The 17,386-nt window shown below is 55.0% G+C and overlaps 8 protein-coding genes across 8 annotated transcripts; 6 read left to right on the forward strand and 2 right to left on the reverse strand.

Moving 5' to 3' along the window:
- Positions 1-54: 54 nt before the first annotated feature.
- On the forward strand, positions 55-2,675 carry LTHEOB_7835 (Glycoside hydrolase family 3; the record flags this gene model as incomplete). The annotated part of the gene is made up of 6 exons (XM_035517245.1): positions 55-363; positions 418-492; positions 552-576; positions 634-1,100; positions 1,152-1,616; positions 1,671-2,675. The coding sequence occupies 6 exons, from the start codon at positions 55-57 to the stop codon at positions 2,673-2,675; spliced, it is 2,346 nt and encodes a 781-aa protein (XP_035370854.1).
- A 1,463-nt stretch (positions 2,676-4,138) lies between these two features.
- On the forward strand, positions 4,139-5,072 carry LTHEOB_7836 (COQ5 family methyltransferase; the record flags this gene model as incomplete). Its single annotated transcript, XM_035517246.1, has 2 exons — positions 4,139-4,459; positions 4,524-5,072. 2 exons carry the CDS (start codon positions 4,139-4,141, stop codon positions 5,070-5,072), a joined length of 870 nt encoding a protein of 289 aa, XP_035370855.1.
- Positions 5,073-5,183: 111 nt separating this feature from the next.
- On the reverse strand, positions 5,184-6,029 carry LTHEOB_7837 (F-box domain cyclin-containing protein; the record flags this gene model as incomplete). Its single annotated transcript, XM_035517247.1, has 3 exons — positions 5,184-5,235; positions 5,287-5,326; positions 5,399-6,029. 3 exons carry the CDS (start codon positions 6,027-6,029, stop codon positions 5,184-5,186), a joined length of 723 nt encoding a protein of 240 aa, XP_035370856.1.
- A 708-nt stretch (positions 6,030-6,737) lies between these two features.
- Positions 6,738-8,707, forward strand: LTHEOB_7838 (Sugar transporter; the record flags this gene model as incomplete). Its single annotated transcript, XM_035517248.1, has 7 exons — positions 6,738-6,786; positions 6,837-6,876; positions 6,935-7,034; positions 7,085-7,249; positions 7,344-7,955; positions 8,025-8,275; positions 8,374-8,707. The coding sequence occupies 7 exons, from the start codon at positions 6,738-6,740 to the stop codon at positions 8,705-8,707; spliced, it is 1,551 nt and encodes a 516-aa protein (XP_035370857.1).
- A 305-nt stretch (positions 8,708-9,012) lies between these two features.
- LTHEOB_7839 (uncharacterized protein) lies at positions 9,013-11,481 on the reverse strand (the record flags this gene model as incomplete). The annotated part of the gene is made up of 9 exons (XM_035517249.1): positions 9,013-9,470; positions 9,535-9,903; positions 9,960-10,117; positions 10,167-10,291; positions 10,347-10,882; positions 10,934-11,089; positions 11,140-11,180; positions 11,232-11,357; positions 11,417-11,481. The coding sequence occupies 9 exons, from the start codon at positions 11,479-11,481 to the stop codon at positions 9,013-9,015; spliced, it is 2,034 nt and encodes a 677-aa protein (XP_035370858.1).
- A 619-nt stretch (positions 11,482-12,100) lies between these two features.
- On the forward strand, positions 12,101-13,874 carry LTHEOB_7840 (MFS transporter; the record flags this gene model as incomplete). The annotated part of the gene is made up of 7 exons (XM_035517251.1): positions 12,101-12,286; positions 12,339-12,366; positions 12,417-12,840; positions 12,890-13,105; positions 13,155-13,341; positions 13,391-13,656; positions 13,709-13,874. The coding sequence occupies 7 exons, from the start codon at positions 12,101-12,103 to the stop codon at positions 13,872-13,874; spliced, it is 1,473 nt and encodes a 490-aa protein (XP_035370859.1).
- Positions 13,875-14,783: 909 nt separating this feature from the next.
- LTHEOB_7841 (uncharacterized protein) lies at positions 14,784-15,799 on the forward strand (the record flags this gene model as incomplete). Its single annotated transcript, XM_035517252.1, has 2 exons — positions 14,784-15,112; positions 15,229-15,799. The coding sequence occupies 2 exons, from the start codon at positions 14,784-14,786 to the stop codon at positions 15,797-15,799; spliced, it is 900 nt and encodes a 299-aa protein (XP_035370860.1).
- A 339-nt stretch (positions 15,800-16,138) lies between these two features.
- Positions 16,139-17,081, forward strand: LTHEOB_7842 (Glutathione s-transferase; the record flags this gene model as incomplete). The annotated part of the gene is made up of 3 exons (XM_035517253.1): positions 16,139-16,359; positions 16,553-16,999; positions 17,075-17,081. The coding sequence occupies 3 exons, from the start codon at positions 16,139-16,141 to the stop codon at positions 17,079-17,081; spliced, it is 675 nt and encodes a 224-aa protein (XP_035370861.1).
- Between the last annotated feature and the right edge of the window lie 305 nt (positions 17,082-17,386).

Here is a 17,386-nt window from a genome sequence, read left to right on the forward strand (position 1 = left end):
GGTGAACGAGGACTCGCATCCCGCCCGCGTTTGCCCGTTTGTCAGACCACGACCATGGTCTCGAGCTCGGTCGCTTCCCTGTCGGCAGCCGTTGTGGCTGCCGCTGTCGCTGCCGTCGCCAATGCCCAGAACCTCACCACCAACGGCACCGCCCCGCTGTACAAGAACCCCTCGGCCCCCGTCGAGGACCGCGTGCAGGATCTGCTTTCGCGCATGACGCTCCAGGAAAAGGTCGCGCAGCTGATCCAGGGCGACATTACCAATTTCATCAATGCGACCACCGGCGAGTTCAATGCCAGTGGTCTGGTGTGGAACATGGAATGGAGGGCAGGCCAGATCTGGACGGGCTATCCTATCCCTCAAGTTAGACATTCTTGTGATATACCGTGCCAGTACGTCTTTCTGACTGTCGTGTAGCAAACCATTGCGGAAGCCGGCAAGATTGCGCAGGACTACCTTCTGCACAACACCACCCTGGGAATTCCGGCACTGGTAAGAACTTCTCTCAGGACATGACCTCATTGATTGTGCAGCTGACGTAAGCGCAACAGCTGCAAAATGAGGGTATCCACGGAGGTAAGACTTCTCGATTGCATTCAGGGGTGTCACAAACCTAACAGCGGCTTGCTATAGTGTCCTACTTCAACTCGACCATCTTTAACAGCCCTATCGCCCATGCCTGCTCCTTCAACACCGAGCTCATCGGTGAGATGGCCGACGTCATTGCAGAGGAGGCGCTCGCGCTCGGAATCAACCAGATCTTCGCGCCTGTCGTCGACCTTGCACGTGAGTTGCGCTTCGGCCGTGTTGAGGAAACGTACGGCGAAGACCCATACCTGGCCGGCGAGATGGGATACGCGTATGTGCGCGCACTCGAGAGCCACAACGTCAGTGCCATGGTCAAGCACTTTGCGGGCTTCAGCAACCCGGAGCAGGGTCTCAACACCGGCCCGGTGCACGGCGGAGAGAGAGAGTTGAGGACCACTTGGCTGCCGCCTTTCCACCGGGCCATCATCGACGCTGGAGCTACCAGTGTCATGTCGGCTTATCATTCTTGGGACGGTGTCCCTGCGGTTGCAGACCACCACACGCTCACTGATGTAAGTCTGCCGAAAGAGGGAGTAATTGCCCCCCGCTGACACAGTCCACAGATCCTCCGTGGCGAATGGGGATACGAGTACTACGTGAGCTCTGACGCCGGAGGAACCGACCGCCTGTGCAAATCCTTCAAGATGTGCCGAGCCGATCCCATCGACAAGGAAGCCGTTACAATGTACGCTCTGCCTGCTGGCAACGATGTTGAGATGGGTGGCGGCTCCTACAACTTTGAGACCATCATCGACCTGGTCGGTTCGGGCAAGCTGGACCTCGACATCGTCGACGAGGCCGTCGCCAGGACGCTTAGGACCAAGTTCGTCCTGGGCATCTTCGAAGACCCCTACCGCGCTGTCCCGGCCAACGAGACGGCTCAGCACATCCACACGGCCAAGTCGGTCGCTCTTGCGCGCAAGCTCGACGCCGAGTCCATCGTGCTGCTTGAGAACAAGGAGAGTGTCCTGCCACTCGACAAGTCTGCCAACGTTGCCGTCATCGGCCCCATGGCAGACTTCATGAACGTAAGTCAGATATCACAGTCCCAGAAACAGAGCCCGCCCTAACACTGCGAACAGTACGGTGACTACGTCGTCGAAGGCTCCCAGTACCGCGGCGTCACCCCCTTCGCCGGAATCAAGGCGGCATCGAGCGGCACCGTGACGTACGCGCTCGGCACTGAGCGCTGGTCCAACGACCAGTCGGGCTTCCCCGAAGCCATCGCCGCGGCTGAGGCGGCCGACGTAGCCGTCGTGGTAGTCGGCACGTGGTCGCGAGACCAGACGGAGCTGTGGACGGGGCTGAACGCGACGACGGGCGAGCACGTCGACGTGCACTCGCTGCGGCTGGTGGGGGCGCAGAACGCCCTGGTCAAGGCCATCATCGACACGGGCAAGCCGACGGTCGTCGTGTTCCAGAGCGGCAAGCCCGTGACGGAGCCGTGGATCTCGCGCAACGCCACGGCGCTAGTGCAGCAGTTCTACCCGTCCGAGGAGGGCGGCAACGCCCTGGCCGACGTGCTGTTCGGCGACCACAACCCCAGCGGCAAGCTCTCGGTCGGCATCCCGCACGACGTCGGCACCACGCCCGTCTTCTACGACTACCTCAACTCGGGCCGCACCATCGACGCCGGCGAGATCTACGACAACGGCACCATGCTCTTCGGCCACCAGTACGTCCTGTCGACGCCCGTCCCGCTCTACGAGTTCGGCTACGGCAAGAGCTACAGCGAGTTCGCCTACTCCAACGTCACCTTGTCGCAAGCTGAGGTGGGCGCCTCCGACGTCGTCACGGCCTCGGTCAGCGTCACCAACAACTCGACCCGCGACGGCCAGGAGGTCGTCCAGCTGTACGTCAGCGACCTGATCGCCAGCGTCGCCGTGCCTAACAAGGAGCTCAAGGGCTTCAAGAAGGTGCTCGTCAAGGCCGGCGAGACCGTCGACATCGACTTCGACATCGACGTCAGCAAGCTCGGCGTCTGGGACATCCGCATGAAGTACGTCGTCGAGCCCGGCGAGTTTGCCATCTATGTCGGTAGCTCGAGTGCCGATCTGAGGGGTAATGCTACGTTGACGGTTGTTTGAGGTGGAAAATTAGGGATTCCAGTGAAGCTCTTTTGCCTTTCGTTTTGTAAATATTTGTACGGATTTCTCGGACGCTTGTCTAGAGGATGCTGTTGAGGTATTACACATTGGCCGGATCACCCAGCTTAATGGCGATGAAAAAGTACAGCTGTTAATACGTTCCTTCAAAATCCCGCTGTGACGATTCCAAAAGCAAGCTATTTTTTGGGGCATCCTACGAAGAAGCTCCACTACTGAAGTCTAATGATCTAATGCATAAGCGACCAGCGGTGGATACAAGAGCGATGATTAATCCTGGGACACGATTTAGGCTGTGCTGATAGGTTTATAACACGTGCTCTTCGCATATAAGAAGCATTATCCAGCAGTTACAGCTGTGTTCACATGCAAAAAATAAAATAAAATAGAAAATGGCATTCAAGTTAGCGGTACACAAATTCGAACTGAGAATCTGCAAAAAAAGACTGTGGGCCAGATTGAGAGCCAGCTCGACACCGACCTAGCAGCCAACATGCTAAGAAACCGCACATGTTCTGACAGATAGGATTTGCTGAATCTATTATATACTAAGCCTAAATCGCTTGAGAAGGCCAACGAGAAGCGCCCTGCTCAAGTTTTCCCGCCAAAGCCGAGCACCAAGGAGCAGGTCGGTACTGTCTTGAATTTTTTGCTCGCATAGAGAGAAAGATGAATTCCAAAGTTTCTGGGCATTGTCGCACAACCCAATATACAGTATACCAAAGAGTCTAGGCATTACTGATTATCTGACTCTATGAACCCGCTTCATGTTTCAGTGCTGAACATCGGGTGGATTGATGCACGGCGTACAGGTGAAGGTGGAATGACTTGTAATAAGCCATACAAATGTACTTTCAGCTAAGATTAGAACTATGGCCCGTCAGCGCTTGCAGTTTATGTTCAAATCTTTGTTGACGATTGCTATTTTCTTATCAAATGACAAACATTCGCGGACTTCCGTTTAAGGAAGCTGGCTAACGGGGATTCCAAGTGGTGATGGAGGCCAGAAGGTCGAATACGTTGGTTTCAGGCCGCAGGATCAACCCCATGATCAAAAATCTCTCCGGAGCCTGACTCTGCTGTCAGATCTCAACAGAAGCTAACTCAGTTTGGCAATTTGGGGGTGAGAATCACAGTCACGTGACTCTCGGAGACATAACTGCCCATCCGCCGGAGACATTGCGAGACGCTTGAAAGGGAAATTAATTTGCACCGCTCCACCAAGCTTGACTGGACGTAAGCTGCCAGCAACATTTGATGTCCCACCCGCGTAAGCTGTGGCTTGTCAATGTGGCCGAGAGGCCCCCGCTTCCTTCAGATACATAAAGGGCAGGATGGAGAGGTTTTTGAAATGACCAGCGCCCTCACTTCACAGTTTCTCTCTCAACTATCTCTCAAATCAGACATCTAACTCGAACTACTGCGTACTATCTCCGACAATCACAATGGACTGGAAGGATCCCAACATCGCGAAGAAATACAAGCCGGGGGAGGCCATGACGGGTCCCTTCGCGCGGCCGCTCATCAAGCAAGCCGGGCTCGATGACAGTCTGTCTCCCACAAGCGGCGAAAAGCTGGTCACGCTCGACAATGCGTGCGGTACGGGAATCCTGACGGTGCACCTGTACGACATGCTGCCCGACCACGCCAAGGGCCGCATCAACCATACCTGCGGCGACATCTCCCAGGGCATGATCGACCTGGTTCAGAGCAGGATCAAGGAGGCGGGCTGGAAGGGCGCGACGACTAAGATCCTCGACGCTCAGGTACGTTAGCGGATCAGCTCCCCTTCGGTATTCTACTGACTTGAGGAATAACCGCCACGTATAGAAAATGGACATCCCCTCCAACACCTTTACCCACGTCCTCACCAATTTCGGCTTCGTCGGCCTGCCCGACCCGAGCCTGGTCCTGCGCGAGTGGCACCGCGTCCTACAGCCGGGCGGCACCTGCGGCTTCACCGTCTGGGAGTCGGTGGGATGGTACTCGCCCGTCGAGGCGGCCGTGAAGTCGCTCGACGGCCCAAAGTTCCCGACATGGACGGAATTTTGCAAGGCTTTCTCGACGACCGACGACGCGTGGGAGGAGCGGTCCTTCTTCGAGCGCGGCGTCGAGGCGGTTGGGTTTGAGGACATGCGCGTCGAGAGCTTCGAGAACCGGACGAAGCATGCCAGCGCGCGGGAGTTCTGCGAGCTGTACGGGATGATGTGCAGGGTCATCACGGAGAAGTTCTGGAGCGAGGAGGAGAAGGGCAAGTACGGGCCGTTGCTGGAACCGGCGATTGAGAAGGCATTGCAGGAGAGATTTGGAGAGGGCGAGTTTTCGTTGGATTGGAAGGCGTGGATCATCACGGCGAAGAAGCCGGTTGAGAAGAACTAGGGTGGTGCACTTCGAAGGGTCCGTCAGCTAGTATACGAAAAAAAAAAAACATTGTATATTAGTTGCGTTGAATTATCAGCCGTTCCTCGATTGCATTTTCCTTGTCGTGGGCTACTCCTCAACCTCATAGTCGCCCGCCAGGAGAACCTCATCAGGCACTATTCTATTCCGGCGTCAGCTGAGGTAAATGGTGGGTTTAAAGAAGAAGACTGACCTCCAGTCCGTGTCCCGCTTTCGCCACTCGAGGCCCTTCCCTTGACAGGCTCCGCTAAAATAGCTTTTCCATACGGCATCGTTATTATCCCTTTTTTTACACTGGGCAGTACTGGCAATGTTCAGCACAATTCTCCTATCGGCGCCGTGCCACTGCACGCGGAAACGTCGCTTGGCGCGGTAACGGGAGCCCAGTATCTCTTGGCACGTGACATCGTACAGCACGCCCATCCGAAGGCCGCTGCCGAGACAGAGGCTCGCATCATCAATGGTGCCGCGAAGCGCCGAGTGGCTGACAAGCATGATGTCGAGGGCGGCGACGGCGGGCTGCGTCAACAGCATGCGCCGCCAGGAAGCCTCGGGACGCAGAAAAGCGAAGCGTGTTTGCTCGTCAGCCAGAGGCAGCGTCGAGAAGATATCAGGATCCCAGAAGGGGGCTGAAAACCTCGATTTCGGAGTGCTGCGGTCGAACCAAGGCCAAAAGGCCGAGGCGAGAAGGGGGTTCCGCTCCCACGTTTCGGCGACGGGCTCATCGCCAGGGTAGTGGAGCAGCTTGATCGACGACGGCTTTGGAGTAGCCGTTGCGGGGCGCGGCCGGAAGAAGAGAGCCTGCTGGAGTGTGGGCGATGAGGCGATAATACTGTTGAAGCGCCTGCACACGTGCTGCGCGAGCAGGAGGTCTCTCATTGGGAGCTGCGCCAGAATGTGCTCCAGCAGCTCCGGGGTCTCAAGAACCTCGTCCATTTTAGTCATGACGCCTGGTTTGCAGCAGTAAGTTACCGTTAGTCGTTGCGCGTTGTATGTTGTGATACGAGACTGTAAGGCTCGAGTGGAGATGGCCGTTGTTGCCTGGCCTGACTCATGGTCCCTGCGCCGTACAACCTTGTTCAAAGAGGGAAGCTGCCCGTATATCAATTTCTGCACATGAGCCAATGCGGACACACAACCTCCTATACAACGATGATTAACGAGCGGTAAGACTGAGTTATTCACCGCCGTTCGGAAAAGCCGAGCGTACGGTACAAAACACCTCCACTGTTTCCACATGACGTCACGTAATCCACCTGCAATTCTTGATACCGCAGTGCAGCTCAGCGAACAGCATTGCCTTCTGCTCATCTTCACTCAAACGCTGTCCCTGCATCTGTTCGAACCGCTCGGTATTCGGGGCATTGATGCAGCCAACTTCCCCTTTTGGGAGATGATCGTCTAAGCACTAGGCCTCGGTGCAGCTAATCAACCGAGTACGCCTCACCAGTCCCCAGACTTTGCCCCAGTCTTTTGCGGAGAACGCATGGGGGGTAAGCTTTGCAGTTGCCGGGCGGCGTTGGGGTGCGGCATCCGCCTCCAAGCCGCCTCGGTGCTTTATTCCATCGACCTGGTTCCCTTTTTCTGACCACAGCTTCTTCCAAACTGTCCGCCTGTCTCCAGCATCCTTCACTTCGAGGCACAATGTTTGGATCAGACTTGAGGGGCCGTTGGCTGAACTGGGCCATCACGGGTAAGCATCCGCAAATTCACTTGGTGTGGAGATGCTAAGCCTTCGACAAGCCGCCTCTTGCCAAGGTTTCCTCCTCTTGGGCTACGATCAGTAAGTAATTATGCCGTCTGCACGTATGGCGATCAATTAACTGACCTCTGCTGTCCAGAGGTGTCATGAGCGGCATCATCGGCGCAGAAAATCAATTCGGAAATGATTTCAACAATCCAGACGCGAATATGCAAGGCCTCATCGTCTCCATATACGACGTGAGAACCCTCAACGCCCAAACAAGACACCTGGACGCTGACCCCTCCAGATTGGATGCGCGTTCGGCTCCTTGATATCCTTCTTCTTTGCCGAAACCTACGGGAGAAAGAACATGATCATTGCTGGCGGCACAACCATGATTATTGGAACCATCATCCTCACCTCATCTACCACCATCGCTCAGCTGCTGGTCGGACGTATCGTGACCGGAATTGTAAGGAGATATACCCCCTCTCTGGCACAACTTCAACAGCGCTCGGTCATTTGTCTTGCCTCGACCCTTCACTGACAATCACCCCCACCACCAGGGCAACGGCTTCAACAGCTCCAACATCCCAGCCTACCAATCCGAGCTTGCCAAACCAAAGAATCGCGGCCGACTCCTTAGCGCCCAAGGCACCGTCACCATAGTTGGGCTTTGCATCGCCTACTGGATGGACTTCGGCCTGTCGTACGTCTCCGGTCCCATCCAATGGCGCTGGCCCATCGCTTTCCAAGCCTTTTTCGCCATCTGCCTGGTACTACAAATGCTGCCCCTCCCGGAGACACCTCGCTTCCTGATCGAGAAGGATCGCACACGAGAGGCGGCGGACGTGCTCTCGCGACTGGATGACACGGCAATCGATGATGCCGAGGTCGTTGAGACGGTACGCACCATCCAAGTGTCGATTGAGAAGGAGACGCGTGGCGGACCGTTCCAGTACAAGGAACTCATCTCGGGCGGGCCGATGGGTAACTTCCGACGGATCTGCTTGTGTCTGGCAGTCAACGTCATGCAGCAGTTCACAGGCTCAAACATGATCAATTACTACGCGCCTACCGTCTACGAGCAGAACATGGGCCTGACGCGTACCATCTCTCTCATTCTCGGAGGCTGCACATCTCTGACGTATCTTGTCGGCAGCTTCATCCCTCTCTGGGTGCGTCATTTCTCTCTTATCACTTTCATAACTTGAGACAATCTGCTAACACTAGGACCAAAACAAAAGACCGTCGACCGCTACGGCCGCCGAGCGCTCCTTATGTTCAGTGCTGCGGGGCTATGCGTTTGCTTCTCGCTCGCCAGCATCCTCCTTTCGACGGGCACGCAACCCGCCGCCTACGGTGCCACTGCCATGGTCTTCCTGTTCCAGATCTTCCTCGGCATCGGCTGGCTTCCTATACCCTGGTTTTATCCTTCCGAGGTCACAACCACCCGCATCCGCTCCAAGGGCCAAGCCCTCGGCTCCTTCATAAATTGGTACGTGCTGACTAACCCGTCATCCCTCTCTCTTGCCATTTTCATTTCTTTTGAGTATATACAGACTGACTGATACTTTTTTTCCCCTCTCTTCACAGGATGTGCGTCTTCACCGTCGTCCAAATCACGCCCATCGCCACGCAGAACATCCAGTGGCGCACCTTTGTCATCTTCGCCGTCTTCTGCGCCCTCTGGGTCCCCATCGTCTACTGCTTCTTCCCGGAGACCAACGGGCTCGAGCTCGAGGACCTCGACTACCTCTTCGTCAAGGGCGGCGTCACCGGGGGCGTCTGGAGTTCCAAGGGAGGCAGGACGGTGCAGAGGCGGACGGGTAGGGAGGAAGCTGGCGTGGAGGGCGGGTTTGGCAAGGATCCCGAGGCGAAGACGTTGGAGGAGGAGGATGGCGAGGTGAGGGAGGAGACGAAGGCTTGAGCGATCATGAGGAAGAGAAGTAAGCATGGGCTGAAGTGTAGTAAAATTGCAGATATGATCACTTGAAGCATTCGTAGACCCAAAAAGGATGGTCAAATCGTCATGGAAAATGTGTGGATAAAATCGTCAGCTCCGCAAGCTGGGTTGCCATACCAATACCAATCTTCTCGATCACGGATCCGTCGCTACGGTTTCTGCGAGACTTGGAAATATTCATTGAAGCATGAAAACGCTTTATATATTTGCAGACATTTGGATCGTGAATGCATCGTTTCGTATCTACGGTCTCATGGCTTCGTTATTGCTCACCTACCACTTCCTTGGGCAGCTTCCGTCCAAGCCCCCCAATCAAAGTCGACAGCCGGGCCCCAGTCGCCATAACCTTCCTCCCATAGATTCACATCGCCGGTGTACTGCATACCAGGCAGGGCCGCGTCGATATCAAACGGCTGCATCGTTGCCTCGGGCGGTAGCTCGCCTTCACTTCCAGCTGCCAAGGCTAGTGATGGCGGTTCTATGGTCTGACTGGTTACTTCTGCCACTAATGGTGTGGGATCCGTCGCAGTCATTCCGCGCAACTTGATGAGCAGCTCATGCCTCGCTCGTATGTGACCGTTGCCTTTTTCGGCCATGCCACCAAGGACATCAAGAGCCTTTTCCATGGCGACGTGATCACGGTCGTTGTGGGGAAAGGCAAGGTTGGCCATCACTAACACTATCGCGGCGCTGAATATGTGCTCGCCGTCCATGAAGCCGTAGGTAGCTGGTAAAGTGTCAGCCCGAGCTGTGCAAAATGTTATCTGAGGTGAAATAAACGAGATCCTTACCAACAAGGTTCTGTTTGGCAGCCGCGTGCATCATGGTTGTGCTGTCTCGAGCTGCCGCCACGCAAGCCTCAATCACTGCAATGGTCGTGGTAGAAAGGCCACTACGCCAGTCCGTCTCTTTCTCTGTGGTCAAGTTTGCAAGCCGGCGTTGGACGACTCGGAAGAGGAGAGGACGAGCGGTCATGTTTATGCATTGATAGTAATGTAAAAACGTTGAGACGGATTCGCGCGAGATGTCACGGTCCAGGCGAGATGCGTCGAATTGGAGGGGCTTTGGGAGGTCACGTCGCCAATTGTTCAGATCGGTCATGATGTTGTAAACAGAGGTGACAAGGCTTGAGCCTGTCTTTGGGCTCTTTCGGTAGATTCCTGATTGAATCAGCTTGATGGTTTCATTTGTCGGAGTGGGTCGACTTCAATCTCACCCTTCATGATTTTACCAAGAATGCGTGACAATTCTGTGTAGTGGAGCAAAACGGTGGCAGAGCTGACCTCAGGCTCGTGCGGTAACCTCGACGGCGGCAATACGCCGATATCTTCATCAAGGATGGTAATTGGATTTCCGGACTTGGCACACAGTATTCTGGCCTGATCAGCTGCGAGTTCGGAGCGGCTTGTGGTTGGTGACTCACCTATCCATGGAGTAGACCGACCACCACAAGCGGCGCCGGTGCTCTCTTATCCCCTCATCCATATCTGGGTCGACTATCTCCTGATGAAGGCCAAGTGAAATGGCCATTCTGAGGGCGAGGCCGATCTGGGAGTATTCGTTAGTAGACGACTCATACGACCCGGAGATGCAGTGGCCTTACGTAAAGGAATGCAGCATCGCGGCGATTGAGATTCTGCATGAAATAACCGACAAGGGAGAGGACTTCGACGAACAAGACGGATCCTTCATCATGGGTATCGGGTAAGAACTGCAATGCTTGCATGAAATAATCGAAGCCGGGTGGGCCATCGTGTCCGTCCCACTGGTTCACGCTGTACAGCTGACCATAGGCAAGGATGACTAGAACTTGGCAGTACTCAAGACATGCTTCCCTGTCGGACAGATCCAGGGTACCACTGTAGACCTTTTCGAGTCTCTGGTCGAAGACACGCGGTTCAACAAAGGAAAAGATGGTGCCGATGTATCTGTATTGCGCCTGATATAATCTTTTGGCAAAGTCGCGCGGGGGCAGCTTGGGGACTTCGGCGACAGATGGTCGTCGCTTTGGCCAGGCTGCTGGATTGTAGGTGGGATACTGAACTTCAATCGAGAGGTCCTGGTCGAAGCGGCGGAAGGTCTCGAAGAAGCTGCGCAGCCTGAGGCCGAAGCTTGTTGACGATGAGTTTCCGAGGTAGTCTGGGAAGCGTCTCAGCAATCACTAGGGCCAAAGAAAAGGGGGGACTTTACGTCTTTGGCCGGAAGGGGTGATGACAAGATGGGTCATTCCATCGGTGAGGGGATTGTCATCAAAGCCATCAGTTGCAGCGTCGTCATCAATGGTAGAAGAGGTGGGCGCTGAGGCTACCGAAGGAGGGATAGGCGAATTGGTAGGTGGGTTGCCGGCTGCGAATCTGTTAAGGTCAGGCGTGAGAAGGTAGGCGAAGGCGACTTACACTCGTAGGCCTTCAAGCGAGTCTCCAAGTCACGGAGGTAGCTGTTTGGGTAAGGTTGGTAAAATGGCGGTGTGAGGTGGTGAGAAGCATACTATTCTGGGACGGAGATTTTGCGTTCGTGCTCGAGGTAGATGCATTCGTTATTGGTGTTGACGCAGGTCCGGCACCGGGGGAACTCGCCGCTACATTTCGTCTTCCTGCCCCTGCAGCGTTTGCACCTGCAAGACAGAAGGGTAAATAAATTGACGAGAGCAGGAAGGGGAGGTGGGAATCTCACGCGAGAGAAGTCCTCCGGTAAGGGTCGGTAGGCCTCGCATGGGAGCGGTGCTTTGCAGAAGACATGGCCGGTAGCGATAGTGAGCAAGTGGGTCCACGAGCGGGGACTGGACAGACTCTAAACTAGGCCGGGGCAGAGAGAGGCTCAAGTCGCACGGCGGGCGGGCAGGCAACTGAAAACCAGTGGAAGCCAAGCCCGATCAGCGGGGACAATGTTCCGTTAAGGTGGTGACAGCAGTCGCGCCTGCCTGGCTGGCTCAGGCCGACGCCAGGCCGATCGCTTGTGCGCTGCGACTCCGCCCCGCGCTCCACTCGCCCGCCGTCAACGCTCGCATCTCGCATCCACCTGCCGACGCTTTCCCCTCTCCAGCCATCTCGTCCCGTCTCACTTCAGCTGCACCTTGACGTAGCGCCTCAGATGCCCGTCGCATTGCATCCGCCATGGCTTTTCATGCGCCCGAATGTCGCACGTTGTGGTGACGCCGAGACAGGCCAGCGTCGGCTTATCGCGTCGGCCTGACTATCCACGGATGTTCATCCCGATCTATCAGGTCAATCACCGCTTTTAATGTGTGGCCGCTATACGTACCAGAGATAGCCCGCTTACCACCCCTGCAACCCTGTTGCAGTTAAAGACGACCGCTGCTCCATCTTGTCCGCTCCAGCCCACTGTCCGCTTGCCACCATGGAGTCGCCTGCACAGGACCCGGAGTCCAAGTCTCCCGTCTATGACGCCCAGCAGAGCCCTCAGGATGCCGCCAGCCATGCTGAGTCGGGCGAGACTCACTTGCACATTGACCCTGCAAAGGAGACTAAGTTACTAGCAAAGCTCGATGCTGCATTTACTCCCGTCATCATGCTGGTCTACCTGGTATATTTCCCGTCTACTCCCATGCCGAGATGACCCCGCTCACACCTGCCAGTCATGCTTTCTCGACCGTTCCAACATTGGTATGCATCTGTGAGCCTCTTCAAGACACCTCAAACTAACGTTATAACAGGCAATGTCAAGACAGCAGGTATGCCTGAAGCCATCGGTGCAAGTGCCCAAGAATTCTCGACCGCCGTTTCCATCTTCTACGCCACATACGTTACCTTCGAGACCCCATGGGCCGTGCTCCTTAAGAAACTTACCCCACGCATTCTCATGACCAGTCTCTGCGTCGTCTGGTCTCTTGTTACCATTTTTTCCGGCTTTATTCAGAACATTGGCGGCCTTTACGCCACCAGGCTGATTCTTGGAGCCTGCGAGGGTGGCCTCTTCCCCGGCCTTAACCTCTACCTGACTATGGTTTACCGCCGCGAGGAGCAGGCCAAGCGCGTTTCCTACCTTTTCGTGTGCACGGCAATTGCAGGCGCCTTCGGTGGGCTTCTCGCCTATGCCATTCTCCACATGGATGGTGTCGGAAATTATGCTGGCTGGAGGTATGCACATGCCTTCTTCACCGCCTGGTACTATATTAACGTCGATTAGATGGGTTTACATCATCGAAGGCATATTCAGCGTACTCGTAGCCTTTGTCGTGTGGTTCGGTCTTCCGAATGATCCTTCGAACGCTTACTTTCTTAATGCCGAAGAGAAGGAGATGATGCGTGTCCGTGCCATCCAGCGACAGGCCTACATGGGAAGCGAGGAATTCGACTGGAACGAAGTCAAACTTGCTCTCAAAGACCCTAAAGTTTACCTCAGGTATGTTAGGCATTATTTGGGTCAAATTGGGTACTAACGGATTCTGCAGTGGCTCTATTCAGTTCTGTCAAGATATCTTGCTTTACGGCTTTAGCACCTTTCTTCCGTCTATTATCCAGGGAATGGGTTACAACACTCTTCAGTCTCAGTATCTGACTATCCCCGTCTACATCTTTGGCGGTATTGCTTTCTTGAGCTTTGCCTTTATCTCGGACAAGCTGCGGATTCGTGGTCCAGTAAGTGTTCCTTGTACGAGAGGCAACATTCTGAGCTAATGGTTCATAGTTTGTTTTCTTCGCAAACATTTTTGGCATCATCGGATACATTCTACTCCTCACAGATACGCCTGAAGGAGTCAAATTCTTCGGAACCTTTCTCTGCGCCGTTGCAGTCTACAACGGGCCTGGACTCAACCTCACTTGGCTGAATGTCAACGTAGCACCACACTACCGTCGTGCGACGGCCATTGGTTTCCAGCAGACCATTGGAAATACCGCTGGTGTTGTTGCTGGCCAAATTTACAGAAAGGCCCCTTACAAGCTGGGCAACGCGTGAGTCCGGCATTCTAAAATTAGATGATGCTTTACTAATACCCTTTTGCAGATTCTCCCTGGGTGCGCTCTGCGTTAGCCAGCTGCTTATAGTTGGGAAATATCTTTACATCAGAAAGTGTAACAACGAGAAGAAGAGAATCGCCAACGGAGAGATTGAAGACACCAGGAAGGTCAAGACAGGAGATCGCGCTCTTGATTTTGAATACCACCTCTGATGACTTTTGGTCTGGATGGCCTGCGATGACACGCATAGATCTAGAGAAATGATAATGACGGGAACCCTCCCTTTAATTGAACGATAGCCCTTCTCATTCACCATTGTGCCGCTCGATCAGATACATTCTCAGACATTGCCATTTGATCACTGTGCTCTCTGGAACCAATTGATCAATGCACGGTGTTTTGGGAGTACGGCTCTATTTTATTTGTAGACATCGTCGGAATCTTGAAGGGTCGTAGACTTCTTGGACCCTTGATCTTTTGATCCGTGTCCTTATATCCACTACGTATAACTTAACTTGGCTTGAAGTCTCGAGCTTGCATCTGGAACAAGATCTTTAGCGCGGCTAAGCTCCGTATGGGCTTGTTGACGTTGAAAAGCCCCATGAAGCAATAGGCAAGAAATTCTAATCTTGTCGTCTATCTACATGCAGCACAAGACATCCGTTTTGAAATTGCCATCGATATCACATCAATTGACGGTGTGAGAGGGCATCCTAGCCTGCGATCAATATTCAGCAGGTCATCGGCTCGTCATACCGCACGACCCCACAATTTCAACCACTCAAGTTACCCCGCGGTTGATCCTATGACCCGGAACACCGGCAGCAGTCTGCTTGTTGATTGGTCATTTCATCCATGTTGCTGCTTTCGCACCTTTTTCTAATGCCCGCCTGTTCGGCATGGCTTGCCGAAGGTGCTTATCGGATCGTATCGCCCAGCCGATAGGCAGTTTACCGGGGCCGGAGCTCCACACCTCATACCATCCCTTCTTCTAGAGTAGCAGTGGCAAGATAGAGAAGATCAAGCAGTTTCAATACTTTCTGTAGTGATTCCAATGTAGAGGGCTTCACTGCCAAACACAACCACCATCATCGACCACAGTCACGCTGATCATCAACACCATGGGCTCCCTCTCCACCCCTCCCACGGATCCATCAGCCTATCCAACGGGTCACTCTGCCCGCGCCGCCGCGCGTGCCAACACCATCCTCTCGACGTCCGGTCTGGCGCCAGACTACCTGCAAGCGAATTTGATCGTGCTCCCCTCTCGTTACGCCGCCGATTTCCGGCTGCTCTGCAAGCGCAATCCGGTGCCATGCCCGCTGCTGGCTGAGTCTGCATCCGTGGGAAGCTACTCGGCGCTGAAGTCTTGGATCGACGGTGTGGCCAACGATGCCATAGCCAAAGGCATTGACATCCGGACCGACGCGCCGCGGTATATGGTGTACAAGTACTTACCCCATTCCCTTTCCTCCATACGTTCCTCTCCTTTCCTTTTCTGAACGCTTCAATGCTCTTGGACGGGGAAAACTTCGAAACTGACGCCGAACCGCACTCCTCTCCCAGAAACGGCACCCTCGCCGCCTCCCACATCGCCGACGTCGAATCCTACTGGACAGCCGACCACGTCGCCTTCCTGATCGGCTGCTCCTACAGCTTCGAAGCGGCCCTGACGCGCGCGGGGCTGATCCCACGGCACACGCTTCTCGGGCGTGTCGTGCCCATGTACCGCACGACCATCCCACTCTGCCCTGCCGGCGTCTTCGCCGCCTCGACGTACGTCGTCAGCATGCGGCCGTACCCGCGGCGTGCCATCGAGGCGGTGCGCGACGCGACGCGGCCGTTCGTCGCGGCGCACGGCGAACCCGTCGCCTGGGGCTGGGACGCGGCCGCGCGGCTGGGCATTTGTGATGTTAACAAGCCCGACTGGGGCGAGCCGCCCGCGCTGGAGGACGGCGTCACGCCGCTGACCGAGGGCGACGAGGAGAACGTGCCTGTGTTTTGGGGGTGCGGGGTTACGCCGCAGGAGGCGGTGATGCGGGCGGCGGAGGGGTTGGAGGGGACGGTGCTGGGGCATGCGCCGGGGCATATGATTGTGTTGGATGTGAAGGATCAGGATGTGTTTGGGAAGGTGTAGGAGGTGTTGGTCCGTTCTCTTTTCTTGTGGTACATCATCAGTGCCGCTCTGTTCTGTCGTTGGCTTGTCTAGTTACGATCAAGCTGACCTGGGTATTTCGAATCAGTAAGCGCAAAGCAATTGCCAAGTCCTCAAGCATGTGCGGGGAATGTGGGCGGACTCGAAAACAATGCCACTTCCGCCAATGACAAGACCTATGGCGTCGACATTTGCATATGCCTTACAAATACACCGGACAAGTGTCTTACTGTTGTGCGGGTATTTCTTTTCCTACTTCACACCATTCTGTGAATCCTCCTCTCCTGATTTCGTCTCTCTTCTCTGCAAGAAAAACTCACCATGCCGCCAATTACCCTTTTCTTCCTTCAAGCGTCGCGTAGTATTCGTACGGCCTGGCTGCTCGAAGAGCTCGGGCTCGACTATGAGATCAAATTCTGGGACAGACAGGAGCACCAGCAGGCGCCTAAGGATGCCAAAGGCGCGTGTGTGAGTCCGGTTGGCAGGTTCCCCACCATCAAGGACGGCGACCTGTTCGTCTTTGAGAGCGGGGCAATTACTGAGTAGGTATCACATAAGCTTACCCCATAGCTTTCCCCATAGCTTCCCCCATAGCTTTCCCCATATAACCCAAGAACGAGAGGGAAAAAAAGAAAAGATAAAGCAATAGGAAGATCAGGAGAGCAAGAGGACACCCTTCCGTTACCGGAGAAAAGGGAATTTTGCGGAAACTTGGGAAGCTCACGGACATTGCAGATACCTCTGCGCAAAATATGATAAACAGCACCGCCTGTTACCCAAGGTGGAGGACGACGCAGCGGCGAACGTCAAGATCCTGCAATGGATCCACGCGGCGGAAGCGACCTTTTTGTTGCACGGCTTGGCCATCACGTACGCACGATGGCACTACCCGGAGTCGACCGGCCTGCCGAAGGAAGGACTGGCGGCGATGGAGCTAGGCATGAGCGCCAACGTGCAAAACGACCTGGACTGGATCGAGCGCGACCTATCTGAGAGCGGTTCGAAGTTTCTGGCCGGCGATGCCGTGACGGCCGCGGACGTCATGATGCAGCTCAGCGCCGACTACATCCTCGAGAGGCAGCTGGGCACGCAGGGGAAGAAATGGCCGGCGGTGGAGGCGTGGCTGAAGAGGTGCAAGGAGACGCCGACATACGTGAGGGCGGTGGAGAAGTCGGGGTATTCGTCAGTCCTTCTCTGCTTCCTCTCTCTCTCTTCATTTAGGCCTCGGGCGCGATTTCTAACCTGACGTGATTGTAGATTGTAAACGCATACGCCGGCTTGCCGAGAACAGAAGGTCATAATGAGCAGTTGGTCCTTTGATCGTATATCTTGCAGCTAGGAGCTGATAGATAGCATGCAGGATGCTGAGATCGAATGAGATTATCAGATGAAAGAGCGAAGCCTGTGTGCCACGGCAACCAATTATTGACCCCGCTTTCGAGTTGGTCGTGCCGTGCTTGCCGATAGAGCAGGGGGCCAAGCAATGACAAGCTTTGCGCCCTACCCGCCGGCGGCCAGGGGTGTAAAACCACACGCGAAAACAAATCCAAATGCATATCAAGCTCGCCG

Source organism: Lasiodiplodia theobromae, assembly GCF_012971845.1.
Source record: "Lasiodiplodia theobromae strain AM2As chromosome Unknown scaffold_24, whole genome shotgun sequence".
Taxonomy (NCBI): Eukaryota; Fungi; Ascomycota; class Dothideomycetes; order Botryosphaeriales; family Botryosphaeriaceae; genus Lasiodiplodia; species Lasiodiplodia theobromae.